At 41.1% G+C, this 27,965-nt stretch overlaps 2 protein-coding genes across 7 annotated transcripts in view; one reads left to right on the top strand and one right to left on the bottom strand.

The window, feature by feature from the left end:
- The first annotated feature begins 194 nt into the window (after positions 1 to 194).
- Positions 195 to 24,183, top strand: thoc2 (THO complex 2). 3 transcript variants are annotated; one of them, XM_084373109.1, is made up of 39 exons: positions 197 to 389; positions 2,574 to 2,629; positions 3,447 to 3,538; positions 3,988 to 4,039; positions 4,166 to 4,236; positions 4,530 to 4,651; positions 4,752 to 4,885; positions 5,309 to 5,469; positions 6,307 to 6,399; positions 6,606 to 6,761; positions 7,396 to 7,568; positions 7,738 to 7,933; positions 8,023 to 8,061; positions 8,224 to 8,354; positions 9,305 to 9,406; positions 10,406 to 10,490; positions 11,171 to 11,264; positions 11,372 to 11,452; positions 11,582 to 11,678; positions 11,841 to 11,958; positions 12,068 to 12,247; positions 12,349 to 12,513; positions 12,766 to 13,041; positions 13,275 to 13,416; positions 13,680 to 13,837; positions 14,251 to 14,379; positions 14,486 to 14,617; positions 14,706 to 14,890; positions 15,438 to 15,613; positions 16,003 to 16,105; positions 16,236 to 16,621; positions 16,778 to 16,836; positions 18,379 to 18,414; positions 21,239 to 21,370; positions 21,627 to 21,693; positions 21,783 to 21,928; positions 22,086 to 22,162; positions 23,176 to 23,222; positions 23,315 to 24,183. In XM_084373109.1, the coding sequence occupies exons 1-38, from the start codon at positions 325 to 327 to the stop codon at positions 23,201 to 23,203; spliced, it is 4,695 nt and encodes a 1,564-aa protein (XP_084229235.1). In that variant the 5' UTR covers positions 197 to 324; the 3' UTR covers positions 23,204 to 23,222; positions 23,315 to 24,183. The 3 variants fall into 3 exon arrangements, 1 of the variants encoding a protein (XP_084229235.1); XR_014624039.1 differs by lacking the exons at positions 21,627 to 21,693; positions 21,783 to 21,928; positions 22,086 to 22,162; positions 23,176 to 23,222; positions 23,315 to 24,183 and having other exon boundaries at positions 195 to 389; positions 16,778 to 17,886; positions 21,239 to 21,334; XR_014624040.1 differs by lacking the exons at positions 18,379 to 18,414; positions 21,239 to 21,370; positions 21,627 to 21,693; ... (2 more) ...; positions 23,176 to 23,222; positions 23,315 to 24,183 and adding an exon at positions 18,209 to 18,290 and having other exon boundaries at positions 195 to 389; positions 16,778 to 17,886.
- Positions 24,184 to 26,369: 2,186 nt separating this feature from the next.
- Positions 26,370 to 27,965, bottom strand: part of LOC311269353 (glutamate receptor 3) — a 97,551-nt gene continuing 95,955 nt past the window's right edge. For all 4 annotated transcript variants that reach the window (XM_084373455.1, XM_084373454.1, XM_084373453.1 and 1 more), the window contains exon 16: positions 26,370 to 27,853. The gene's annotated coding sequence lies outside the window, so the exon portion shown is untranslated. The remainder of the gene's footprint in view (positions 27,854 to 27,965) is intronic.

Here is a 27,965-nt window from a genome sequence, read left to right on the forward strand (position 1 = left end):
TAATTGACAACATTGCACATGATTCACCAGCCTGCTGCCTGCACACACAAAACAAGTTCAGAGGGGATTTTATAAACGTAGCTCGTGCTTGATTTATATTATGTTATATTAAGAGTCCACACAAGCAGCTTTTCTTCTTATAAACCTGGACCCACTCGTGGGACAGAACACAAAGTTCCGTAGTAACAAAGCCCTCAGAGAAAGACCTCCGTGTCCCACCATGCAACTGTGAGCTAGCGGCAGCAGCAGCAGCAGCAAGCTAACACCACATTTGACCCTGTGTGTGCCATGATGATTTAGACATCCGGGCTGTGTGTATGGAAGATGGCGACACTTATCCTCCCTGGTGAATGGATCAAAAACTGGGAAAAATCAGGAAAACACGAGTTGTGAGTACATTTGAACTACAACACGGTGTCAGAGGTTATAGCGGTTAATCAGTTGTTCGCTTATATGAGCTTACCAATAAAAAAATACGCAGCTAGCGTTGCAATTTGAGGCCAGTCTTTCAAGTGTGTTAGCTACGGCTAACAGAAGCGGTAACGTTAGCAAGCTAGAAATCGCTTCGGTTGGCCCGCTAACGATAGCTAACGCCGCTGTTTGAAAATAATAAGCATATCGTGTAGTTGACATTTGGATTTGATTGCGGTCGATTTACTCCGTGCTATGTAGCGCAGTCGTTACTCAAATATAGCCAGTTAGCTTCAACTAGCTAACGTTCCCTGCAAGCTAGCAATTCGGCTAGCTTACGCTCCTGCTTGACCGTTTGTAAACACGGTAGCTTTCAAAGCTAGCTTCAGCTAGTCCATTGAGCTCACTCTCTTGCCGCATCGATATTGTCCCAGCGTCCAAAATAAAGTGAATTCGGTGCTAAAATTCAGATTATTAGTAAATGTTATCTGTCAACATAAAACTGATGAGCAATTGGCGAAAATGAACTGCACTGCCAGCGTGAACAGTTATAGTAATCAAGTGGAGGGAAATTACGGGTCTTGACACAACGTTATAGCAAGTTAGCTGTAACGCTAGCTACAGCATCCTTGATGTCGACTGACTTATTAGACGTTAAATTGCCTGGGACTGGCATTATATTAAAAAAAAAAATGACAATGACTTTCAACATTAGTGATTTTTCTTCGATAAAGCTGCTCTTCTGAAGTGAAACTTCTTGGAGAAGAGGTGTTAACGTCCAGTATAACGTTAGCTTGTCGGATAGCGTTTAGCGAGGTAGTTGGTTAACGCTTCCACATCCCTCCGTTCGCTGGTTGAAAGTGTAGCTAGCTTAATTTAGTCAAAACTGTATTTCCATACTAAATCATGCGGTCGGTGCTAATCGATGATATCTGGACAGCGAGCATCAACTTTATCAACACAGCGTTAAAACCTACTAACCTAGGCAGCTACATAGCTCGCCCTTACAACAGCTGGAAACCAAAACCGAGGGCAGAATAGGTTTGCTCTTTTTTATCAGTCTTAGATTGGAAAACGCTGATTGAATGGCATTTTCTTGCTCGCAGCCATCATGTACATGCAGGAGACACAATAGGCTTATCCGTAGTACCAGCCACTATGTGTAGTTGTAGGCCTTGCATATTTAAGTAAGGCCTGCAGTGAGATGCTTGTGTTTGGGGCTGTATTAGAAAATTGTTTCAGTAATTGCAGCAAAATGGCAAAATGTCTCCGGAGGAAAAGCTCATATGTATGTAAATGATGCATCTTATTCTGTCTCTGCCACAGACCTCCTCCTGTGCACTGACTGTCAAACACTTCATATTTAATGTGATCTGAGCTGCTGAGATGAAGCTGTAGAGCTGCAGTCAATCCAGCAGCCACAACAAGTGCTTCAATAATGTTCAGTAAAAAAAATAAATAACCCCGGATAGTTTCCTTTTCCACAAACCAGCTGAAAAAAATCACAAATCCCAGTTGAAAATTCAGCAGTCAGACATACCTCCCTGTCACTTCAGGGGTGCAGTCCTGTGCAGTGACACTTCTCTGAAAGTGAAAGGGCATTTTCGTGTGCTGATAATCAAAGTGTCACATTGTTATAACACGTTCACTGTTTCTCAAGCGAAATGTCTTTTCTGCACAAGCCAGCTAACGATTTTTGTGGACATTGGTATGTTTGTCTGATATCACTCAGTCGTACTCGTGGGATTAATCACAGGTGAGTTTGGTGCCATCGAGCATCTCCGACTGATTGAGCTTGTTGACTCGGTGGCACAGGCGGTCAACTTGTCTATTGTTGGTGCTTTCAATTTAAGGAAGACTTTGAGGCGACACTCAGTCAACGAGGACAGCCTTGAGTTATGTCGTTTCTGACACACCCAGATTGTGAAAAGTTTCCTGTGAGCTATCTAATCCAGACTTCTCATATTATCTGGGGTTTTGTGCATGAGGTGGCATAGTTTTAAATGCATAAGTAACCCAGATGTTAAACTATTAGTGTGTGGTTGAGTCATTTTTTTTCATGGGTGTGAATAAGTTGTATAAAGCTTTGTTAGAGTGAGTTTTACAGACTACAGACATTAAAGCAGCCAAACTGACCAGAACTTTGTCTTTTTTCTTCACAGCGTACAACTCTGCAAAGAACTGACAGAGAAAACCGATCATGGAAGTGAGGTTAGAGGTAAGTCGCTCCATTGTTGTTCACACATCCATCACAGGGACTGGGGAGGTTTGAACTGATCAGCGATGTAAGAAAAGGAAACATTTCAAAATGTGTTGTACACTGTGTATGTCAGTGTAACTGAAAGAAACGCTCTCCAGTCCATTTACAGTTGAAATGTTTAAGATGGAAAAGCAGTGAGACGTATTATTAATGTAACGTTGTGAAGATCATTGTTGAGTCTCATTCCCACCTCATCAAACACCGATGGGCTTTGTGTCGGTGGCCGGTGTCAGTATTTGATGTTTTGGGAGAGAAACTCACTGATCAACTATCTTACAGGGTTTATTTTAACAGATAAATGTTCACATTAGCTTCTATAACATGTCGCTTTTTGTGCCAGAGGGGAGCAACAAAGCTTTTATCACCAGAACTAAACACATGTAGATCTTAAACAAATCTCATTCAAACGATATCTGCTCCAATAATTTAATTGTAGGGTCAAATACCACCGAAGATTGTGTAATTTAACTTCTTGAAACGCTGCCACAGTGCAGATAGGTCTTCATAATATAACGTCATTCAGTCAAGCTGTGACTTGTAGACGGCCCCGTCAGAACGATGTGTTTGCTCCGGTGTGATGAGTTGATCGGTGTCACTGTGGCTTTGTTGTTGCACAACAAAATGTGTGAATGCAAACTGAAATGTTTTGGATAAGTTATCAGAAAACAAATGTGCATTAGTGGTCCCGGCTCTTGTGACGCTCATCTGATCCCTACTGCATGTCTGGTTAAACTCAGTCTAAAATGATTTTGCCGTGTCTTTTTTACTCCTCCAGACATACAAGCAGCCTTATATGAGCTCTGCTGGCAAGTTGTACAGGGGAACCTCAAGTTGGATCTTGTCGCCAGCGTCCTTGGGGACATGATGGTATAAAACCTTTTTAAAATGTTTTTTACTTGAGGGTTAAACCGATAGAAGCACAAAGCAGTGTCTGTGCTGTGAATTTAAAAAGATGCAACCCTTTTATTCCTTGTTTATTACCTTTATTCATTCCTTCATGTTCGGTTTCTGCATTACTTTAATTTTCTGACACCTCATAGATGCAGAATGTTGTATGATTTTGTTCTTGTTGCTTCCCGGGCTTCGGCTGATTTATTCTTAATGCCATGACTTTGCACTCAGCCTGTTTGTAAAGGCACCTCATGTTTCAGACCATCGTGTGACATATAAGCTATCAGACATTGTTATTAAAATGTTGAAAGGCATTGCCTTCAAAAATAATGTTGTTATTATGAGTAATGAGCCTGATTTGATGATGACTTATGATGTAGATGTTGTTCCAGTTCAAACGTTGTCAACATCTGTTTTGCTTTCAGGAACTCCGAGATGACATGCCATCAATTTTAGCCGATGTGTTCAGTATACTAGGTAAATGTGGGTTTTTATTTTAAGCATTGAGTTATTGTATCTGAAGTGCTGCATTTAAATGAACTCTCATACAGTATTTTATATTATAATAATGTCGTCGTTATTTTCACATCATATTTTTCACAGATTTAGAGACCGGTGCGCTGGAAGAAAAGAATAAACGTGACCATTACACACAGCTGGTGGGAGCATGTCTGGTAGGTCATGGTACAAGAATACCTTTACTGTCTGAAGTGTATTGTTCTCACATGGACTGAGGAAAAGAGTTTGTACTTTCAGAGTATGAGGACTTGACTCATTTGTACTCACTGTTGCTGCGCAGTTACTTTATATACTCAGACACTGACATCGTCCAAAATGTGTCATAGTGTAGTTGATGTTTTAGTTAATTTGGTGTTGTAGATGAATAGCTGTTGGTATTCAGGTCAGTGTCTACTAACTAACTAATTACTAAAATGACTTAATTGACTAATTACATTTTTTATTTCAGTTTTTTGTTCCCGAGGCCATCCTGAAAGAGCGGCTGGATCCAGAAACCCTCGAATCTCTTGGGCTTATAAAACAAGCCCATCAGTTCAATCAGAAGATTGTAAAAATCAAGACTAAACTATTGTAAGTAAAGTAGTTTAGTAGAAATGTAGACGTACAGGAATAGAAAAGGTGCCTCATAATCAGGATCTAATATTTGTGTCATCTTTTCATTTCTTCTCAGTTACAAGCAACAGAAGTTTAACTTGCTAAGGGAGGAGAACGAGGGCTATGCCAAACTAATCACCGAGCTGGGCCAAGACCTCTCAGGCAACATCACCAGCCACCTTGTCCTGGAGAGCATCAAGTCCCTCATAGGTACCAAACAAGTCTGTTTCAGGGCGACTGGTTTGAATGTTGTGCCACTGTGTCGATATCTTGAAGCTACATGCTTGCAAGTCCTACATCTACAGTCTTGTTGAGCGTGCTTGGCTTGTCTTTTGAAAGTAATGGATTATATGAGTCTGAAGATATACAAAGGGGATTGTATCACACCAGGTTGTGTACAGTGCTTTGCATGGCCGGTACCTGTATATCACCATATGCTACCTGTAGTCTTTTACACCTCCACACCAAAGACGGACGCTTACAGAACTGTAATCATTAAAGAACTCAGGCGTATTGTATTTGTGTTTTTCTTCGTCTTATTTATTCTGGTATTTATTGTTTATTCTGGTCTCTTAACTTCTACATTTTATTCTTAAATCCCTGTGTGACTCCTCCTGTTTCTTCTGCCTGCAGGATGTTTCAACCTGGATCCTAACCGTGTTTTGGACATAATCCTGGAGGTGTATGAGAGCCGATCTGACCAAGATGAATTTTTCCTGTCTCTCATCAAGTCCTACATGTGTGAGCCACTCACCCTTTGCCACATCCTGGGATTTAAGTTCAAATTCTACCAGGTGAGAATTTAAAATCTAGAAACGTGCCCGATAATTTAAAATGTAGCAGGTAAATCCAACGCAGGATATATTCATGTTGTAGCCTATTTATATGTTTGAAAATGCTTCCCAGCTATTTTCTAGTGTGTTGTAAGAGCTTTTGTTCCCAACCAATGACCAGGTATCCTTAGTTGCAGAAAGCAGTCTGTCCAAACAATCCCAAAATATAATCCCAAGATTACAGCATTCATCATATTTCATTTGTCACTTAAAGCGATCAGCCACAACATTAAAACCAGCTACTAAGGTTTCCCTCATGCAGCCAAAGCATCTCTGACCTGTGGAGGCATGATCATAAGGGGGTGCTCTTTGGTTTCTGGCACCGGGACATGTATAGTGGATCCGATGGGTCCTGTATGTTGGGGGGTGGGGCCTCCACGGATCGGACTTGTTCCGGCATACCCCTCAGATGCTGGATCAGATTGGGATGTGGGGACTTTGGAGGCTGGGTCAACACCTCGGGCTCTTTGTTGTGTTTCTTGAGCCGTTCCCGAGCAGTTTTTGTGGTGTGGCCAGTTGCATTGTCCTGCTGGTGGGGTCACTTGAATCAGGGAGTGCAGTTACCATGAGGGGGTGTACTTGGTCCACAACAGTGTTTGGGTGGGTGGTGTGTTTCAAGTGGCATCTGGAGGAAAGCCAGGACCGAAGGTTTCCCAGCAGAACTTTGAATTGTAGCGAGATGATCGATGTTGCTCACATCAACATTCAGTAGTTTTCATGTTGTGGCTGAACAGTTTATGTTTGATTTAAGCGATAATGATCTGATTTTATTTTATTTTTACTTGTGTCTTTATTCAGGAGCCTAACGAGGAAACCCCCAAGTCACTTTACCACATTGCTGCTGCTCTGCTTCACCACAACCTGATAGAGCTGGAAGATCTCTACGTACATGTAAGGAAATCGAACAGCTCGACTCCAGCAAATTGTCACAATAATTAAAAGATATCACTGCTCAATTTCCACGTGTCAGTCAGAATATGTGAATGAATTTTGCAAACCTTGAGCTAGAAGCTGTAACCTATGATGTGTTAAATACAAGAAGCCTCTGCTGTATAATTTGCACCCAGACTGAAAACTGAACTTTTGTGCCTCTCCAGCTTATGCCACTAGATGCCGCCATCGTAGAGGAACACAAACGAGACATCTCGGAGGCTAAGCAGATTGCCCGCAAGCTGGTCATGGTTGTGTTGCCCTCAGAGAAAAATGAAGACAAGGAGAAGGACAAAGAAAAGGAGGAGGAGAAGAATGAGAAGGTATCGAACCATTTGTAAATATAAGACTGTTGTGGACGAATGTTGAGAGATGAGAGGATTGGTCTAAGTAGTATTGACCACGTTGGAGTGGGCTGTGAATGCATGCAGTCTCCAACCCCATCTGCAATCAGTTAATTCTCTTTATTAAATTTTTACCTGCATTCATATGGAGATATCGGTTAATAGAGATTTGTCGTCGCTCAACTCGCACTCTCCCGTCTCACGTTGCAATGTAAGAATGACTGGCTCACGGAAGAGGAGGTCTTGGCCCAGATATCCTTTATCTGGATATCCGCCGGTAACACTGGAAACCCCAAAACATTGGCTCCTGCCCCAGAGGCTAAGTCATGGTCAGATGATGGCTGATGAGTGTTGAGGTTGAGAAGGTGTAAAATATGGAAAGATGACACCTAAACATACTAACTTGCACTCTATCAACCCGTGAATCCTTGCATTGTAATTTTTCTCTCAGATGCTTCATCATTGTTTACCCCATTTACCTTTTATTATTAGCCTTCAAAACATGATGTTGATGTATAATTGAAATCCTATCTATACATCACTGTACTCTGCTCTACTGAATGAATTTTACCATATTTAATAACTCTGTTTCTGCTCTTTTCTGTACCCACAGCCACCTGATAACCAGAAGCTCGGTCTGTTGGAAGCGCTGCTTAGAATTGGAGACTGGCACCACGCCCAGAGTATTATGGACCAAATGCCTTCCTTCTATGCTACTTCTCACAAGGCCATTGCACTGGCACTGTGCCAGCTCGTGCACCTGACTGTGGAGCCTCTTTACAGAAGGTGCTGATTTTTCCATGTTTCATTTACTGCCCACTATGTGTAGCACACAAACCTCTGATTTCTTTAATTCCTCTTCTTGCTACCAACATTTAGAGCATAGGAGTTCAGTAAAAAGGAAAAAATAAGTAACATAGGCTGAATAATTCACACAGTGGTCTGTGTCTCACAGGGCTGGCCTCCCAAAGGGAGCGAGGGGATGTGTTCTGCATCCACTGAGGAGCAAGCGGGCCCCTCGACCTGCAGAGAGCTTTGAGGACCTACGCAGGGACACGTTCAGCATGCTCGGCTACCTTGGCCCTCACCTCTCCCATGACCCTATCCTCTTTGCCAAGATAGTGCGTCTGGGCAAGGCCTTCATGAAAGAGGTACAAAAAAAACCTGACTTTAATATTAACACATCTTCACCACAGCTTAATCTTATTTTGACTCATCTTTGATGTCCTTCACCTCTTAGCACCAAAATGATGGCAGAGCGGATGTCAAAGACCGAATGGTATGTACAGAACTAATGACTTTGTTTGTGACAGTATGACTATTCTGTAGATCAACATTTAAACAAGTGAAAACACATGTTTTGTTTCAGTGGATCTTGTAGTTTATTTCTGTAACACGTTACTGTGAGGACCTTTTTAAGTTGTTTGTGTGTTCCTTGCAGGACACGCTATTGAGTTGTTTCCTGAGCATTGCAGACCAGGTGCTACTCCCCTCCATCTCTCTGATGGAGTGTAACGCTTGCATGTCTGAGGAAGTGTGGGGCCTCTTCAAACTCTTTCCATACCAGCACAGGTGAGACACACACACACACTGCATGTGGCACTGTTTAATTGAGTTGTCGGATAGTAAACCCTCAGGCGGTGCTCCAGGATAGTGTTTACTAACTGGCGAGAGAGTATCTCACATGAGCAACAAAATCTCAAACTGCGCTTGATTGTTTAAAACGCATTTTTCTGTTAAACAGACCATCTTTTCCACTCCTGAATAATTGCAGAGTTTTATTTTTAGAGCCTTTTGTTTGAATAATCTGGCACACTGCTGATGAGCAGTGACAACTCCACACTCCCAAAGGTTTTGTTTTACTTTAGTTGTCTGTGTCAGTTTGTCGCAGCTAATAATGCACCTTCTTTAGTTACTGAACACAATGGCACTTTGTAGAGCAATTCGCTGTCTTGTACAGCAATCTGTGCCGACACTGTCAAAGAAAGGATTTGGTACAAAATGCACAAGTAGCTCAGTTAATTTATACTCTGCTGTGTCAGGGTATTGTACTGTGGGGTTGCTTTTTGTGCTGAATCTGTTGATGCATCTTAAGGGGCTTTTTAAATACTCCTTAACATTGTCTGCTCCAAGTATGACACACAGCAAATTACTTACTTTATTTTCAAGTCAACCATTAAGAAGCAGACCTTTCTTTAATTGAACTGGATAGCTGAATGTAAATAAGGTGGAACTGACTCAGCTGTTATCTGGCAAATAGTCACACACACAACAGCAGTTTAACATAATGCTGGACTGGAGGTGGTGATTTACTATTCAAGGACTGTTTTGAGTTGCAGGCTTTGTAAGCGTACTTGTTAAGTTTATTTTAAACCTGTTTCCTTAAAGCTTGCTTTGACAAGTGTGTAGGTTTTTATAGCTGTTAGATTGTACTTTCTTGTTGCCCTTTTTTTTGTTATAATCCTGCTAATGTTTCCGAGTGCTGCAGTTTAAATGTGCTTCCTCAATCTATGGTCCCTCAGGTACCGGTTATATGGACAATGGAAGAATGAGACCTATTCAAGCCATCCACTGTTGGTCAAAGTCAAAGCTCAAACTGTGGAAAGAGCCAAATACATTATGAAGTAAGTTACTTTGCAGCACCCAGTGTACCTTCACTGTGCAATCATCTGTCTTTTTACCTTTTGGCCGACTTTTGCTGTCTTCAGTCCAAACTCTGGAGCAGCACCGTGTCCCAGTAGACGGCATGTTCCTCATTGTGTATGTGGTTATTTAAAATGTGTAGCCATTCATTCTCACCGCTCGTACTGTACAGTCCTGCTTTTTTCTGCAGACTGTTGCGTTATTTGGAAAAGATAAAGTAAACCTTAAATAAATGGGGAGCCATTTCCCATTTGTTTCAAGATTTAGTCTCTTTGCAGTTTGCCAGTAAATTTCTTAGTGTTTTCAACACATACTGCAGTGTATTTTCACAGCTTCACACACAACCATAACATCATCTTTGGGAAGTCACTTGGGGTTTGAACACACCACACTATCAGCAGAAGTTCACTACCATCAGAACGTCATCGCCACCTTTAATCTGAGCACCCACCTCATTTGTTAGTTCATGCTCTTCACAGTAAACATACGGACCAGATTCCATTGAATATTACTTTCCTTTGTTTTCCAACATTCATTCATAAAGCCAAAGCAAATAACCTCTGGTGTAATGTTTAGGTTTATTTCTTAAACATCGCACATTTTATGATCTTCATTAGATGTTACTCAGTAGGATTTACTAGATATGATGGTAAAACATGCAGTTTGTTCTAAATGTTTTGTTTTTTCACCAGACATTTGACATTAAGCGGTATTGAAATGACAGTCAAACGTGGACAGCATTCGAATAAAAAATAGGACTTGGAGTACTGTGTTCTTGTTCTGTTCGAGTTATTATTCTAGTACTGTTTTGCTGTTGAAGAAATCAATGACACTACTTTTATCTTAAGCTGACAACCATAAAAGCGTTTTCCAATTGCTGTGAAGCTCTCAGAAGTGACAGTCTTTGCTTACAGCACTCTTTGCATCGTCTTGTGTTTTTAATCCACTGTTTCCTGTCTTGTGCTTTTTCCCCTCCCTAGGCGGTTGACCAAAGAGAATGTGAAACAATCTGGAAGGCAGATTGGCAAGTTGAGCCATAGCAATCCCACCATCCTCTTTGATTATGTGAGTGTATTTTGCTGTGATTATTTCATTATGCTTTAGTCTAATTTTTAAATGATATCAGGGTGGATGTAGCACCCTGCTTACTCCATACACCGGTCCTTTTTTTGTTCTTTCCTTTTGATTTTTCTGACCTTCTAATAGCGTCTGCTCTGGGAATTGTTTACACCTAGAGCTCTGCTTACAAATCACACATTCATGAATCAAAGTAAAAGCCACTTGGGTAAAACCTCACGAAACTGGGACGGCTTTCCTGCCGTACTGACAAAAAGAATCACTTGTTATACTTTGGTATGATGCATTTGCAGTCAGTTTAGCATAACAATAGCATTCTTCCTTCTTTGGCATAAAATGAATCGGTAGAAACAGTTGAAACATTTTAAACGGGAGCAAAGTGTTGGGCTATAATGTATTCTTACCCACCATTTCCTACTATTCTGTATTTCTTTTTATTGGCTTTATACATACAATTACAATATGGAAGTGGTCTGCATTTTCACACATCTCTGCCTCTCCCCTGATGTGTAGATATTGAAGCGTTGATGTACTTGTACAATAAGAATGACTTGAGCAGATTTGTTTGCCACTTAACGAGGTTAAGGCATCAGGCCAGGTATGATGTTCTGTATATCCTCTATAGATGGTGATGTTTTATCCCCTCCTCTTTCCTGTTTGTGTATCAGATGCTGTCTCAGATTCAATGGTACGACAACCTCATCGTTCCAGTGGTGGACTCCTTGAAATACCTCACATCCCTCAACTATGATGTCTTGGCCTGTATCCTACACTGATCCCTCTTTATTTATTTAGCCAACAACAGACATGTTTGTGTTTGCTTGGAGGCACTGGGGTTTCTATGCTGTTCCTCTTAACTCTGTCTTCAGATTGCATCATTGAGGCTCTGGCCAATCCTGAGAAAGAGAAGATGAAGCATGACGACACCACCATCTCCTCATGGCTTCAAAGTATGTGGCTTCAGTTTACCGGCCTGTTACTGTACGGCAGTCACATCATTCATTTGCATGCAAAAGGAGAGAAACTGTTTGATGTTGTAACAAGTGTCTAACCTACACCTGTTCTGCTTGTCAACCAAGGCCTGGCAAGCCTGTGTGGAGCCGTGTTCAGGAAATACCCAATCGAGCTGGCTGGCCTTCTTCAGTATGTCACCAATCAGCTAAAAGCAGGGAAGAGGTAAGTTGTTCCAAATTACAACGGTTTGACTGGTTTGACTGGGTGAAATCCATGTAATCACTGTTTGGCCTCTGGAATTAAGCAAACCAATGTTTCACTCCATGTGTCTTTCAAATACTTCATGAAATGTGCCTTTTGTAAACATCCTTTCTCTCCCTGCAGTTTTGATCTGTTGATACTGAAAGAGGTCGTGCAGAAAATGGCTGGCATCGAGATCACAGATGAGATGACCTCAGAGCAGTTGGAGGCCATGACCGGAGGGGAGCAACTCAAAGCTGAGGTACGTAGACTCAAGTACAGTCATAATTTCATAATGCAGTCTCTTGGGCAAAACTTGAACCTGGACCAGTGCCACACCTGAGCTGATGGTCATTGTCATCTCTCAACAGGGTGGCTACTTCGGCCAGATCAGGAACACTAAGAAGTCGTCACAACGTCTGAAGGACGTGCTGCTGGACCATGAATTGGCCCTTCCACTGTGTTTACTAATGGCCCAGCAACGGAATGGAGTTGTTTTCTTAGAAGGTGGAGAGAAACATCTCAAGCTTGTTGGCCACCTCTATGACCAGGTACATACTCTGCGTCAATATATTAACCTATTGCTTAACTTTATTTCAGCAGTAATATCCCTGAATTTGTTTATCTGATATAATTATTTGTATTCCTGCAGTGTCATGACACGCTGGTGCAGTTTGGTGGCTTTCTGGCCTCCAACCTAAGCACAGAAGACTACATCAAGCGGGTCCCCTCCATTGACATCCTTTGTAACCAGTTCCACACACCACATGATGCTGCTTTCTTCCTGTCTCGCCCCATGTACGCCCATCAGATTTTGGTGAGTTGGCTTTTCGGTGTGCAATAAGCCAAAATTCTGTTATCAAGAGAGATTGTAGTCCTTTTCATTGAGTAGTTCAGTTCTTAATTGTTGCTTCTGTAAACCTGCATTTTTTCTTTTTCTATTGTTTTACTGTTTGTGCCATTTGTGTAATTTTCCTGTATTGTATTTGTATGTATTTAACCACAAACACTTATAAATAAACTGTTTTAATTTGGATGTACTGGAGCCCCTAATGCTTTCTCCCCACAGTCTAAGTATGATGAGCTGAAGAAAGCAGAGAAAGGCAACAAGCAGCAGCAGAAGGTACACAAGTATGTGGCAGCCTGCGAACAGGTGATGACGCCAGTGCACGAGGCTGTGGTGTCCCTCCATCCGGCTAGGGTTTGGGACGACCTTCGCCCTCAATTCTACGCCACCTTCTGGTCGCTCACCATGTACGACCTGGCCGTTCCACATTCGGCCTACGAACGTGAGGTCAACAAGCTCAAGGTCCAGATCAAAGCCATTGAGGAGAACCCGGAGATAGTGAGTAGATGGACCACAGCTATTGCTAAACAACACTTGTGACCATTTTTACATTTTACACTTAACTGAAGCATTTGTTTAGTGTGGCTTACAATAACTGCATCTGTAGTGTCCCTGTACAGTTCACAAAATGCAGCTAATGCAAAGAAGTGCTCGACTCTATGCTAAACTAAGCTGCCAGTGTTGTGCGTCTTTAGTGGTGTGAATATTTTTGTGGTTTCCTTTCAATGTAGCCCTTGAACAAGAAAAAGAAAGAGAAGGAACGCTGCACTGCCCTGCAGGAAAAACTGCAGGAGGAGGAAAAGAAGCAGCTGGAGCACGTCCAAAGGGTTCTCCACCGCCTCAAACTGGAGAAAGACAACTGGTTGTTGGCAAGTAAGTATCTGAAGAAGAAGAAGAAAACAGTGCATCTATTTTAGTGTGACTGATTTTTAAAAACTCGAAGGCATATAGACAAAAAAAAATTTTTCTCCCAAATGATAGAAGGAACATGAATGAAGGCTGGGTGAACAAGACACATTTAGTTTTAACTCCACGTAGACACAATATGACTGATCACAGCATCAATATTTGAGGTCATTTTAATGTTTATTTCCTATGTTTACGTTACTAACACAACTTTTAATGTTTACCAACAGAATCAACAAAGAACGAGACCATAACAAAGTTCCTGCAGCTCTGTCTGTTCCCTCGCTGCATCTTCTCCTCTATCGATGCTGTGTACTGTGCCCGCTTTGTTGAGCTGGTCCACCAGCAGAAAACACCCAACTTCTGCACCCTCCTGTGCTACGACAGGGTAAGACATTCGTATATACTTGAGATGATGATAATTAATCAGACTGCATTTTTATAGCAGCCTTCTTAAAGCTACAAAGTGCCTTCGAAGAAAAATAATTAACATCAGTAATGTGGTTAATGAATGCTCTACTTTGGCCCAGTCAGCAAAACGGTAGTGGAAATATTCATTAGAATTACACCCAAGATTAAATGTGAGTGTCAAAATCCACGCGCACCATCAAATTAAAGCTTTAAAAGGATGTTTAATAACTTCCAGACAATTAAGACAATTTTTGTCAAATTGAGTCAGATTCCATTCAAGTGCAGCTCTGAGATAATTAGCATCAAAGCTTTGACGTACCATCTGGAAAGATTCTTGCACTGTGTAGCTTTTTCCACACACGTCATTTGAATCATTGTGTCACTCTGCAGGTGTTCTCTGCTATCATTTACACTGTGGCCAGCTGTACGGAGAATGAGTCTCACCGCTATGGACGTTTCCTCTGCTGCATGCTGGAGACTGTGACCCGCTGGCATAGCGACCGTGCAATCTATGAGAAGGTGTCCACTTTTACTTTCTCTTCCCCATGTACATTTATTTATTTGCAGCATCTTGACATAAGATGAGTGGCAATTAAACCCATCTCTTCTTTTTGTGTGGTTGTAGGAGTGTGTTAATTACCCTGGCTTCCTGACCATCTTCAGAGCCACAGGCTTTGACGGAGGGAACAAAGCGGATCAGCTAGATTATGAGAACTTCAGGCATGTGGTGCACAAGTGGCACTACATGCTGACTAAAGTGAGCAGCCCTTCTTCATCATTTGTCATCAAGCTCCATGGATGGTGTGAACCTATCTGATCATGTCCTCGAACTCTGCTCTATCCAGGCTTCGGTTCACTGTCTGGAGACAGGAGATTACACCCACATCCGGAATATTCTTATAGTGCTCACCAAGATCCTGCCCTGCTACCCCAAGGTCCTGAACCTGGGCCAAGCGCTGGAGTGCCGTGTCCACAAGATCTGCCTCGAGGAGAAGGACAAGAGGCCAGACCTCTATGCCTTAGCAATGGGGTAACACAGCATTGTGTGCTGTACAGCTCTCTGTGGAGCATACAGTTGACATGTAATATATGAAGTGTGGTAATAAAATGGAAACACGAGAAGATGGGTCCTGAGAGAAGAGTAGTGTAGCCCCCCTTATATAGTTTTTTAATTTATATATTTTTTTTATGTTTAGTATGTCTTCTTCTTGATATCTGCTGTGGTGTCAATAACCCAGTTGTTTGAGCTTTGTTGTGAAAAGGGATGGTTAGGTTGTAACAATTTGCCAGATGGTCAGTGCACTGTACTCTTCAGTCTAGAGTGGAAATGCAAGACAGTTTGTTTTTCTTCTTCAGGCGGTAACAATTGACTTGAATCAAAATCCATTCTTAGCGAAGTCTGTACTTACTTATCAACACATACAAGTGCCCATGCTTGCGTTTATTTATCGGCAAGTGTGCAGCGGATTTGTAATTGCAGGGAAAGTTGGTTACTTTTGTTTACACTGTGTGACACTCAGAAGTTCTTGCGATTTTTTTGTCTCTTGCCCTGTGCAAACTCTTTATGCGTCTTACAGTTATTCAGGTCGGTTGAAAAGCCAGAAGGTGCACATGGTCCCTGAGAATGAGTTTCACCACAAAGAGCAGCCAGCGCGCAGTGCCACCCCTGCCAGTCAACAGAATGGCCCCGGCAGCACAGGCAAGCCTGCTACCAGCACGAGCAAGACGGATGAGGGGACATCAGAGGATGGCGGTGAGTGGTTCGGATCACAGCCCGGCTGTTTTAAACGCAATGCTGGAGTATTTTATTCATTCATAAGTAAAGAACCAGGTACATTATTGTACTCTATTAGATTTAGCCTTCATCTTGGTTTCATCTGAAGTGCCATTGCTGAATCACTCTGTCACAGATTTTCTTTCATTACATTTTGTAAATATAAAAGTGTCTCTGCAATATTTTCCCCCTGATGATGGTGTTTGGTTTCAGAGAAACAGAGCAACAAAAATATAAATGATCAGTTGATTGTCATTAAACATTGTGATTCTTAAACAAAACTCTTCAGCGACACCACAGATCATAAAATGCATGTGAGTAATGTTAATAAATCCTCTGCTTGTTTTTTTTTTTTTAAATTTATGCAGATCGGGGCAAAGATAAATCTCAGGGGACCACAAAGCCAGTGAACAAAGCCAACAGTGCAGCGGCCAAAGTGACCACCAGCAATGGGAACGGTGCCCTCAACAGGTAGGTATCTCGAGAGCTGCTATGACAGAAAGTTATCTCAAACTGCACCTCAAGTTTGTTATTGTCTGTAAGTCTTATGATATAATATGTCAGAGTTTTAAAAAAGAAAAAAAATGCATCTCTTTTGTAGCACCAAAGCCGTAAAAGACCGGGACGATAAGGAGAAGAGCGGGAAGGAGAAAAAGGAGAAGAAGGAAAAGACACCAGGCAGCACTCCTGAGACAAAGGCAGAGAACCGCCGGGAGAAGCAGAGAGACGAGAGAGCAGGGAAGGAGGAGCGGGCGGCACGCGAGGGTAAGGAGAAGACCCCCAAGGCAGACAGGGAGAAAGCGAAGGCCGAGGAGAAGAGCAGCAAAGACGACAAGGCCAAAGCCGGCAACGGGGAGCCTGTAGAGCCATCCAGGGAGCGCGATGCCATCAAGGAGTCCAAGAGCAAGGAGAAAGGAGACAGGAGCGCTGTGGCCGGGTCCCTCAAGTCACCAGTTCCCAGATCGGAGTCAGCCGAATCTGAGAGGGGTAAGGAGCCTTTCTGGTTAACTGTTATACTGCGGTGTTCGCCACACGGCTCATTAAAAGTATAGAAACATTTTGACTTGATACATCGAAGCTTTTCTTTAAGGTTGAATGCTGCAGCTCAATTAAACACACATTTCCCTTTTCCTGTCCTTACAGATCACAAAAGACGAAAGCTCGACAGTCACTCTTCTCCGTCCCACTCCTCGTCTGTTAAGGTTAGTATGGCTTGAGGAAGGCTGTGCCCGTTTCTTCTCTATCTGCCGGAGCGTTCCCTGCCGTTGCACATTCCAGCAGCCCCGAAGATCACCAAGGAGAGTTGTCGTACATGCGCATGCATGACATCTGGAAAGCCCTACCGAATCCATGGGAGTTGGAAAGCATTCCATGGACATCAGCATAATATTTTGCAGAATTGGGAGAAAACCCCCTCAAGGACTTAGCCAAGAAATTATTGTATATATTGAGTATTTTCATATTGAAATATTTATCTATTTTCATATTAATGAAAGCAGTCAGTGTGCCTTGGAGAAAGAAATTTTTTAAGCATTTCTATATTCCGTGTGGATTTTTTTTTTGCTTTTTGAGAATTATATCCACCTGAAGTAAAATGGCTTGCCAGATCAAGAGCTTTCGCATTTTCCAATGGCAAAGATTTTTTTTTTTTATTTTTTTTTTTAAACACCAAGAGCAGTGTTTCACTACTTGCCCAAGATTATTTTCCCTGTTTTTGCAAGCTGAGAAGAATTCCTGGTTAAAGATTTAAAGTATTTTACTCTGCCCTCAACGTGCCCGGAACCAGCGCAGAGTCGGATGGTGTCCAGCAACCCCTCCTCTGTAGGAGCACATCTCTGCTGCGGCTGAGTCATCAGCCCCCCCTTCTATCTCCGTTTGTTAAAACGGCCTGCATGCAAACCTTCACGTCACAAGACACGTGTCCAGTCAGTCCTGCCAGCCCCGTCAACGCTGTCCCCACAACTACCAGCCATCAGCATCAACAGTCGTACTACCTCCTGGCAAGCGTTCAATGAGAGATCAGCACCACCAGCAACTGAGATCAACGGAGAAAATGAATGTCGCAGTTTTGAATCAGCCAAAAATGCAGAGGAAAATAAGCCTGCCCCTACAAAGAGAGAGAGGGAGGGAAAGAGTGGGCGAAGCCTGAATCGTCTGGAGCGTTGCCCAAACAACTGGAAGCTTGTGATAGGTCTTTATTTTACCCTTCCACCAGAGAAATAGGCTCCCTGTGTCTTATCCATTCCTGAACTGTAAGTGACAGCAACAGTTACCTATGTAGGGATGCAGTCAAGTACACAAGATTTGAGTGATTTGTTTTGCACACACAGGCACACAAACACACACACAAACACACACACACACACACACACACACAAAGCACTTGCACTTTAGATGTATTGAATACCAGCTGTGCTGTAGGAATTTTATATTATGCTGCCTGATATTGCAGACATGTCTGTAGTTCTATGACTAGCAGTAATTTCATATATGCTCAGGGTTTTTCTATTCTTAGTATTGACATTCCAGATGTTGAGTTTATGAACTCTCCTCTATGTAATAACCTTGTCAAAGCCTTAGTCCTTGAAGGTCAGAGGTCAAGGGAGAAGTATGCTGTTGGTCTGGCCAGCCCCAGCTCCCCCAACTCCCCCACCCCTTCTTCCAACTCTCTACTGCTGTCTGACAACCTCCTCCCAACCCCCACCCCCTCCCAGCTCATCTGTCATCTCCATTCATCCCTACAGGACAATAACAACGAACCCAAGGAGTCCACATCCAAGGTTTGAACTGACTCTGCTACTTGTATCTTCTCACAGATTATCTGTTGTGTGTACAGCTGCTGACAAGAAATAACTCATTTTACATGTCTGTGATTTTCTCCATCTGTCCATTTTTTTGCACAAGTGGATTGATTCATGTGTCACTTTTACCAAAGTCGACCCTTCAAGCTGCATCAGTCGATATTTTTTGCCCACATGAAGGCAGTGGAAGAAGCTGAAAAACACCACATCTCGCATACATCGCCTTCAAAAACCTGTTAGCAAACAATCCCTTGTTTACAAATTCAGCAGACAGGGAGACAAATATATGAACAATAGTTAATGTGTGTGTAATTGTATGTGTAATTTTAAGATAAGCTAAAAGGCTCCATAGGCTTCCTCACTACGAGCAACACATTACACACAGTCAGTTGACCAAACTCTGATTAGAAAATACACACTAGTTTAGGTTCGATGTTCGTCTTTCAATGAAAAACTAAAGCTCTGTCCTCTGAGTTAGTAACTTGCTGACACAGATTCATTGTGGACAACAAAAATCATCACGTTGTGGGTCTCATCACGTTTTGTTTGTCTCAATATTGAATCACATTAGGTGTATTTATGGTTTTTGACACCGATGAAAAAAGTGAAATAATTCAGAATTTAAAGCTGGAGTTGGTAAGATTGGAGAAATCAGCAAGAGCATGTTAAACTCTGAAATCGTCCAACCTAAAAAAATCCCACCTCCTCCCTTCATGCCTCCAGAGCCGCTCCTACAAAACACATGAACACGCCGCTGCCTGCCTACACAGACACTAACTGGCCAGCAGGAAGATATGTTAACGGCTGGGTAGCTGTGTTCAATAAGCTCTCTGAGCTTGTTTAGTCTAATGAATACTTAATAATCGACTCAAAAATTGCTGTTGTGAACATACAGTACCTTGGGCTCAATATGCCACCCAGCCCTGGCAGAGAGAGACAAGGGAGCCTCTCAGTCACTTGGGTTTATCAGAGGCCTGCGACAGCTGCACATACTGGATTTTTTTTTTCTTTTATTTGTCACCACATTTGATTTATTGCTTGCTGTCAAGATCTTAAGAGAATTCCTGGAAATATAACAAAAAATGCCTCTAGTATATCTTACCAACCAGAGCTTTAATTGACTGAAATGAAGCACAAGTGGAACAAAGTAATTGCAGTAATTGGCGTTTTCACCTGCAAGCTAATATTTAATAGAGGCAGCTACTCTAGGCTTGTGTCTATGTGGATATGTTTGTATCATCTGCACCCTGCACTTCTGTCTGTCGATCACTGTCTCTGTGAGTCACTGATATGAAACAATGAAATATGACGTCGTAGCAGGTTGTATACTGTAATAACTGTTGGGGTAAATCTTAAAATGTGACTCAAATGTTTCACTGAATGCTCTGTTATTTTGAAAAACATCAGTCACTGATCAGCATGTGCCTGCTGAGAATCATGTTCATCTTCAGAATATAGAAACATTTACTCCCACATCAGTATATATTCACTGTTCTCGTACTGTATATGTAGTGTTCGGTAACACTTTACTTTAAGTCCCTGTGTGAGTGATGAAAACAAATTTTATGTTGGCACAATTTTTTAAAAACTTTATTGTCATTTATTAACCGTTTGAATAGGAGTTGGAGGTGATGACAAATTCTTCCAGCTGCATTATAGTTTCTTTTAAGCTATTTTTAAATCATGTTTATAAATGCTCAACAAGGGAATATAAGCTGAAGTGTTGCCCACACTGTTGACATAGTGTATAACAGATCATGGAAAATTGTTAGATAAATGTTCCAGTTGTTTTCATCTTGAGCCATGAGATTTAGCTGTCAGTAGGTGATTTATTACCTTTTTTACAGTTTATTCCTGCTTTAACTTGGAGATAACACTAATCTTCCAGTACCATTAGGACCACTGGACTTCAAAACATGTTGTAATAATTGTTAAAATCATGTTAGTTTGGATAGACAACTGCAGTGAGTGTTGCAGCAAAGTTTCCTCCTGTATCTGTGTCAGGTTTTTTGTCAAACAGCACTGCCCCTGCAGTGATGTAATTCATGAAATTCTGACCACAATCATTCAGCTTGATCAATACTGGTTGCAAAACTCCCCGTCTCGCCCTTGTTTTGTTACTGATGGGGTTTATTTATGTGTAACAGAACAACTTAGGGCCCAGACGCACCAAACCGACATCAAATAACCAGAGGCCACGAAAGCTTGATTGTTGAGTCTCCTCACGTCGCCTGTGTCTTGGCCAGACAGCTGCACTTGAACACATTGACGGCCATCCAGCTCATACATTTTGCGCCTGGGTGAGAGAAAATACCTCTCAATACCGCGAGGTAGCAGTAGTCTGTATATGTCATTCAGAAAAGGAAAACTTGAAAACGGGACTTACAAACCGTTGGTATGATAAAGCAATGTTTGCTGACCATTTTCACACCACTGTTGTTAAATAGCTTCTAACTGAGAATATGTCCGATTTAAGCTGCAGATGGCACTGGCGAAGAGCCACGGGCGGGGATATAAGGAGAAACCCTTAATAGATGAAATAATGAATACTTAAGAGTCAGGCTCAAGGGACTTTCCCTCTCTGTTTCCGTTTCTCTTCTCGTGGGCTGATTCGCTGAGCTGAGCAGCCAATCGGAGCACTTTCTCTCACCGCCGGGCCCAGTCGTCAGCTCTGCTTTCTGTCTGCCTGGTGTGTCCGGGCCCTTAAATCTGTCGTGATTTCAACACTCAATATAACCACACTCCTGACAACGTAAACATATTTTGTTTTTCTTGCTCTGTTCATGTATAATTGTCTTCGCAGCACCACGCCAACTACAATTCAGTAGCCCGGTCCAAGAGCAGAGAGAGGGAGACGGAGAAGAAAGATTCAGACAACACACAAGGCCGATCCAAAGAGAAGAAGGAAGAAAAGGATCGGAAAGAGAGGAAAAGAGTCAGTATTTAACAAGATCGCTGCACTTTGTGAAATGGGTTTTTGGAAAGGTCATACTCGTCCATCCAAGTTTTTTCCTTTATTCTAAACTTTGCCAGGGTTCATATTAGTGGGACTACAAGGATCAACAAGCTATAGATTAAATATTTTCATAGATTGAAGTTATTGTTTCTAAATGCATGACTAACATCTTTTAGCTACAGGATTTATAATTCCTACCATTAACGTACTGTATGTCCTGTTGCCTCTCTCTTAGGACCATGCTGTCAACGACCGTGAGACGAGCCAAGAGTCCAAACGTAAAAAGGACGAGAATGGAACCAGTATGTGTTTTCCAGACAAATCAAAAGGAGACATTCACCTAGCAAGCAAAGTGCAACAAAGAGCTAAACTAAATTTTCTCTCTCCTCAGATTCCTCTAAAAACAGCAAGAGCACAAGTCCTTCCTGTGACTCCCCGCTTTCAGCTGAAAAAGAGAAGAGCAAAAGATCCAAATCTTCCAGTAAAGAGAAGGCTGAGTCTGTGAAACCTGAGCGGACGTCCTCTGGAGGCAAAAAGGTCAGCTCAGTTTGTCATCCTGTACCAGTGTCACACACTCTTGTACCTGATTGAAGAAACTTTTTCAGTTAAGGCACATTTTCATGTACAGATAAAGCTTTATTTTCAATACAGCTGCTGTTTTAACTCGTATGTCTATTGTGTTGTTGTGTTGCAGGAGTCCAGACACGACAAAGAGAAATCTGAAAAGAAAGAGAAGAGGGATAGCAGCGGAGGAAAGGAAGAGAAAAAGCAATATCCTTAAACATGACTTCTGAATCATAACTCTGGGTGTTTTCTTCCGTTTAATGTGAGTGTTTTCATATTTAGAGGTGTGGGGTTGCCTGTTTTGGCCAGATGTGTGGATGTCAAAGACTACGTTTACACGCACAAAATATTCTTAGTCTTTTGCCATATTTGTGCATATATAAAAAAACGGTTGTCATACCTACTTTTAAATATCACAAAGACTTGGATGTTTCTTCTGTGTGCTTTTCTTTGGGACTATCACGTCTACCCCGGCCTTGCAAACTGTTGTCAAGGCAACACTGAGCAGACCATTAACAGGCAGGAGGCCGTTTTTCACAAACTGCAGTAAAAACCCTGATCGAGAGACACGTTCATAATCATTCTTGATATCCAAATGAGATATGTTGCTCACATGACCAGTGTCAGAGTAAAAAAAACAAAGGAACATTAATGTGCATGTAAACTTAGTGAGTTTTGGAGGAATGAACTCATGTTTAAAGTAAATGTTGTCCAGTTGTGCACCAGTGTTTCAGCCACTCACTGCAATACATTTGCTTCCCTTTGACCATTATGAGATAATTGCCTCTATTTGTATCTGTTATGTGTCAATAAACGCTCTCAGATGCAATAATGTTCCAAATTGCAGTAGATGCCGTACTGCGCTGACAGGCCGGCCACAAAGACCTGCTTGTAAACATAATTAGTTCCCTAATCATCAGCTTATAACCATTGGATTTTTTCTAATTTGAGCATCTCACTGTACGCTCATTTCTGTCTTCAGAAAGTGCAGCTAATGAAGTTTTCATTTCCTGTCATGGAAATCAGGCGGATTATTTTCTGGGGGTCCTGATCTACATCACGTTGCACTGTGCTGGATCACGCCCTTTTAATAGCACAGAAGCAGCCCGGATGCTTCAGAGCTCGTCTCTCTTCTGCGAGAAAACAAGACGTTTCTGACAATCAATAATCCATTACATGTTTCAGTCAGCTTAATTTACCACTTCCCTTAACAATCATACTCATAAATCCTCTGACAAGCACAGATAATGTGCACTAACCGGTGAAGGTAAGACACATTCAGCTTCTGTGTAAACCACTCTTGATCCATGTGCTGTATGTGCTCAGTATTTCATGCGTTTTCTCTCGTCCTCTCTGTAGAACTGGAGAAGCTGTGTTTTTATCTGCAAGACATCTGCAACTCCACCTGTACTATGTTGTTAACTCGTACTCTCATTTCTGCCTGTGTTGTTTTGCTGTAAACTCCCCTCCCAAGTGTTGTTAGCTGTAGTTATCTCGACTCACAGATCACCTCATTATTTTTCCGTTTCAGTATACAGCGAGCCAGCTGAGACTTGTTTTGTTATTGTTTCTTTTTTATTCTTCGGTCTGGGGGGCACAGTGTGGCGCTCTGATCACATTGTCATCATTCTAATTGGAAAACTAGTTACTGTATGAAATGGTCTCTTGGTAGCGTCTGGTCATCGATTCAATTAACTCATGCTTGAATTTCTTTCTCCCTCTTTTGTATGTTGTCACAGGCTTTTGCTCTTTGCTCGTTTTATTGGAGTTAACATGCTTTCCATGCTCATTTACCTCATATCGTTTTTGAGATACTTAGATACCTTTTATTTACTTATCTCCACCTTTTAATCCGAGTAAGACAGTTAGGCGTAAGTGAGGAAAATGATACAAAGGACCAGTTTGTATATTGTGTACAATAATAAAGAGAGTAACATGAAATTCACATCATGTTATTTCTTTTTTCTTTTTTTGATGTCCCTTACAGTCCTCCTGTGATTTTGTGTTAATCAGGTTTTTACATAATTTATAAAAATACCAGTTCGACCTTGATTCAAATGTAGAATTGTAAAGAAAAATCGGTAAAAAAAAAAAATTCTGAAGCTCTGTACTCCAAATACAACTGTTTCGAAAAATGACTTTTGGAGATTTTATCTGCTGTACTCAATGAGTGTAAGCTTTTTTTAAAAAAACAAAAACCAATAAATCATAGTTTTCCTAGTGTGTCACTTCTGTGTTATCTGTTACCTTTCTTTCTTTTCTTTCTTTTCTTACCTTCTCAGTCAGGAAGCTGATTATCCTCTGTGGCTGCAGAAACTGTTTGATTGTTACTGTTTGTATCGCAGAAACATTTTGAACTCTCACTCGTCCCTCAATTCACAGTTTGTTTAGTGTAACCTGTTGAGCCAGAACACAGATGAGTCTTTTACTTCTTGTAGTCAGCAGCATGTTCAGATGTAAAATGTCTATAGGCAAACATAGTTACTGCATGCTGGGAATAAAGATTCCGATAAGTTTTTCTCTTTTTAAGTCCGTAAAGTTATTAAAGTTATTTACTTACCTGATGTATGGAAACTAATTTATGCAAAGTATAGAAAAGATACAAGTTAGATTAGTTAGTTAAATAGATATAGATTATTAGTTAAAACCTCGCTCTACATTAACGACTCCCTCCAGATCGTCTGTGCCAACCTGTTCCTTCCCAGAGTCTCCATGGCAAAAGTCCCGCCTGGAGCTCCTCATTTTTAATTACTGTACAGGCAGACGTGTGGCTGCAGTGACCAACTGTTAGAGATTTCTCAAAATCATATTATAATGGTCCAGAAAGAGTGTAGAAAAATATCTTAATTTATTATCGGATCATTACCAGGATCATGTTTAAATGAGAATTATATAGCAGCTTTTTAGTTCCCAGTGTCTGCACTTTACAGTCAAATCCAACAGATTCAACTTAATAAATAAACAAAATTTGAACGTGCAAAATACTAGATGTTATTTTAAAGAATACGTTTATTCAAATATGAAAATGTGGTTATCTACTCGCCCCCATGCCGATGGAAAGTTGTAGTCCACAAAACATTTCTGGAGCCCACGAGATCCCAAATTCATTTGAAATTTTTATTATTATTGCATTACATTGGACAAACTATGGGGCCATTTTATGTCCTTTTTTGGGTCATTTTTTATGTTTTAAAACAAGTCCCCATCTACTTCAGTTGTTTAGGAGAATGCTTCAACACTGTTTTGTGGACCACGAAACTTTACCCGACTATCTGTTTAGGTGATATTATAACCACATCCTTGTGTCTGTTTCTTGTAATACCAATTTTTAAAAAGTCCCAATTTTAGCTTAGCAAGTCCCAATTTCGATTTAGCTCGAGTCATTTTCATTTGAAACTTTTTTGCCTTTTTTTTTCGCCTGGCGCAAATTGGCTTCCATACCAACATAATTCAAGATAATCTCAACCAAACAGCATGTGTGTGAAAGTTCCCGTAGTAAACTCTGAAATAAGGCTTGCATGGTGAACCTGCAGCAGAGTACGGAAGCCCTAAAGGGCCACGCATTCATACGTTTTATTTCCTCCGTTTTCCCGTGATAACAAGTTAATTTCATTTGTTTTCTCGAGATCTCAAGTTATTATCTCGAAATAATAACTGCAGTTTTCCAGAGATAACAGGATAATTTTCTCGAGCTCTTGAGATAACGAAACTTTGTTTTCCAGAGATAACGATATAATTAATTTGAGATCTTGAGAAAACAAAACGATAGTGTTGTATATTAAATCAGTGCAGGAAACATCATTCAGTGTAGCAATGTCAGAGGAGCAGGAACATATCGGTCACCGTGTCACATATCTTTCAATCAAAGCCTGACGCAGGCTGAAATAGCATTATGCCTTGCTATTACAGATAATATACACATTAGTGTGCGTAATCTAAGTGAGCCTGATGTCGTCGTTAACTACATATCTGGCGAGCTACGAGGTCCCGGGCTTCTCCATAATCTCAGGCCTATCATATCACAGTCATTATCTCGAGATCTCGAATTAATTATATCGCTATCTCGGGAAAACAAAGTTTCGAGATCTCGAGAAAATTATCCCGTTATCTCGGGAAAATGGCAGTTGTTATTTCGAGATAATAACTTGAGATCTCGAGAAAACAAATGAAATGAACTCGTTATCACGGAAAAACAGAGGAAATTAAATGTATGAATGCATGGCCCTTTAGGGCTTCCATGCATTCATACATTTCATTTCCTCTGTCTTTAGGGCTTCCGTAGCAGAGGAAACAAATTCTACTAATTAATAAATGACAGATTTACTTATTCCCATTTTTTGAATGATCCAACGTGTGTAGTGATAGTTTATTGTTTTTACATGTAAATAGAAAACAGAATTCAAAGTCTGAAAGGTGAATATAAACCTGCTTTTATTAAGGAAATGTAATAAAATCCTTTGTACATGGCCTCTCCACAGAGGTTCATTGTGTCCATACATGCAACTCTCATGGTTGAGGTACTGTTACAAATGAACTGGAAAAACTAAAACCAAACTGGATCAAATGTCATTATCGGACGCAAACTAAACCAGGGTCCATTTCGAGTTGCAGTTTGGTAAAACTATCACCGAGTTCACATGCACTTTATCTGGGGAGAAAAGGATGAGAAAGTCTGATATACTAAACAAATGTAGGCGTACATGGTTTGTAGCAATTGTAGGTTTTTCCTTCAGTTTATAAAAAATTCACTTATACAAACAGACGAATGTTTCATTTGTAGCTCTTTCCTCAATGTACAGTTCACCAGCTCACCTTCTGCATAATGCATAGACACAGAAAGCTTATCACAACCAAAGAAGCTATGGTGTGTGTAATCAGTTACCAAAAAATGTTGAGAGTCACAGCTGCAGATACTGCATTTACATGAGAACAGCTTCTACGTGTGTACAAAGTGTAAACCATAAGCTCAGTTAAACCATTGGAATATGCTGTTACATAAAAAGGGGTCGCTCTCCTAGTCCCTACGAGTTATAATGATTTCAACAATATGGCACTAAGTGATTAAAAGCCGACCTCAGTTCAATTAAAAAAATCGTCTTGTTTCAAAACGGTGGCAGCTGAAACAAACAGAGTCTTGTGTTTTTTAAAAGAAGCATCTAAGTGAACACAGTCAGTTGTAAATGAAGTCCAACAGGCTTTGAAAATAACACCGTCGCAGGCAGCAGATTCAGATGACCATAGTTTCATATTATTGATATTTTCCGAGTAAAAACTGGGGTACAATGTTGTCACTTTAATTGATGCTTAACCCTATTGATCGATGCTTGTCTTAAATATTATGAAACCGAAAAATAGTCTTATAGTAAAACAAGAAAATGACTTTACTCCACTAAATATAACATTTATCCAACTTAAGATTTCACCACAAAAATATGTCTGTAAAGAATTCAAATGACTTAGTAAGTACTCCAGGACGTTTTGATTGCAAATCATGGCTTTTTTTTTCTTCTTCTTCTTCGTCAAAATAGAAAAACAACGGAAATTACAACAGTTCGTCTAATTGTCATTTAAAGCAATGTTTTGCCCTATAGTTCCACAGATTATTTTTTCAAGTGAATTCAATTTTATTTGCATTGCCATGACGCTGAAATGCTCCATAAGGCACTACAAGAGGCAAATCTCATGTTTCCAGAAGCAAAAAGTCCTGTTGCGTCATTGCCCTCTGTTAGTGTGACGGGCCTCACAACCCAGAATGAGCACTTGTTGACTTGTAGGCTTGTGTCCAAGCTGATGACAAAGAAGACTGTCGCCTCCAGGATGCCAGCCTCGGGGTGTCGGGGTCACACAGAGTGGCTGTTTCCGTCCAGACGCTCCAGTGGGAATTGACACATTTCACTTCTGCAGAGCCAAGAGATGTGCAAAGGATGAGGATCACACTCTGCTGCCGGCACACTGGACTAAATCAGTTTAGGTTGGTTCGACTCAAAAAACACAAGTTCCCCTGCAGCCT

Source organism: Pagrus pagrus (genome assembly GCF_965226575.1).
Source record: "Pagrus pagrus genome assembly, chromosome: 14".
Classification (NCBI taxonomy): Eukaryota; Metazoa; Chordata; class Actinopteri; order Spariformes; family Sparidae; genus Pagrus; species Pagrus pagrus.

Coding starts and splice junctions, on each gene's coding strand:
- thoc2 (XM_084373109.1), top strand. CDS start 325: ATGGCGACACTTATCCTCCCTGGTGAATGGATCAAAAACTGGGAAAAA. Junction 8,355..9,304: donor CTCTTTCCATACCAGCACAG/GTGAGACACACA, acceptor ATGGTCCCTCAG/GTACCGGTTATATGGACAAT. Junction 10,491..11,170: donor CCACCATCCTCTTTGATTAT/GTGAGTGTATTT, acceptor TTTGTGTATCAG/ATGCTGTCTCAGATTCAATG.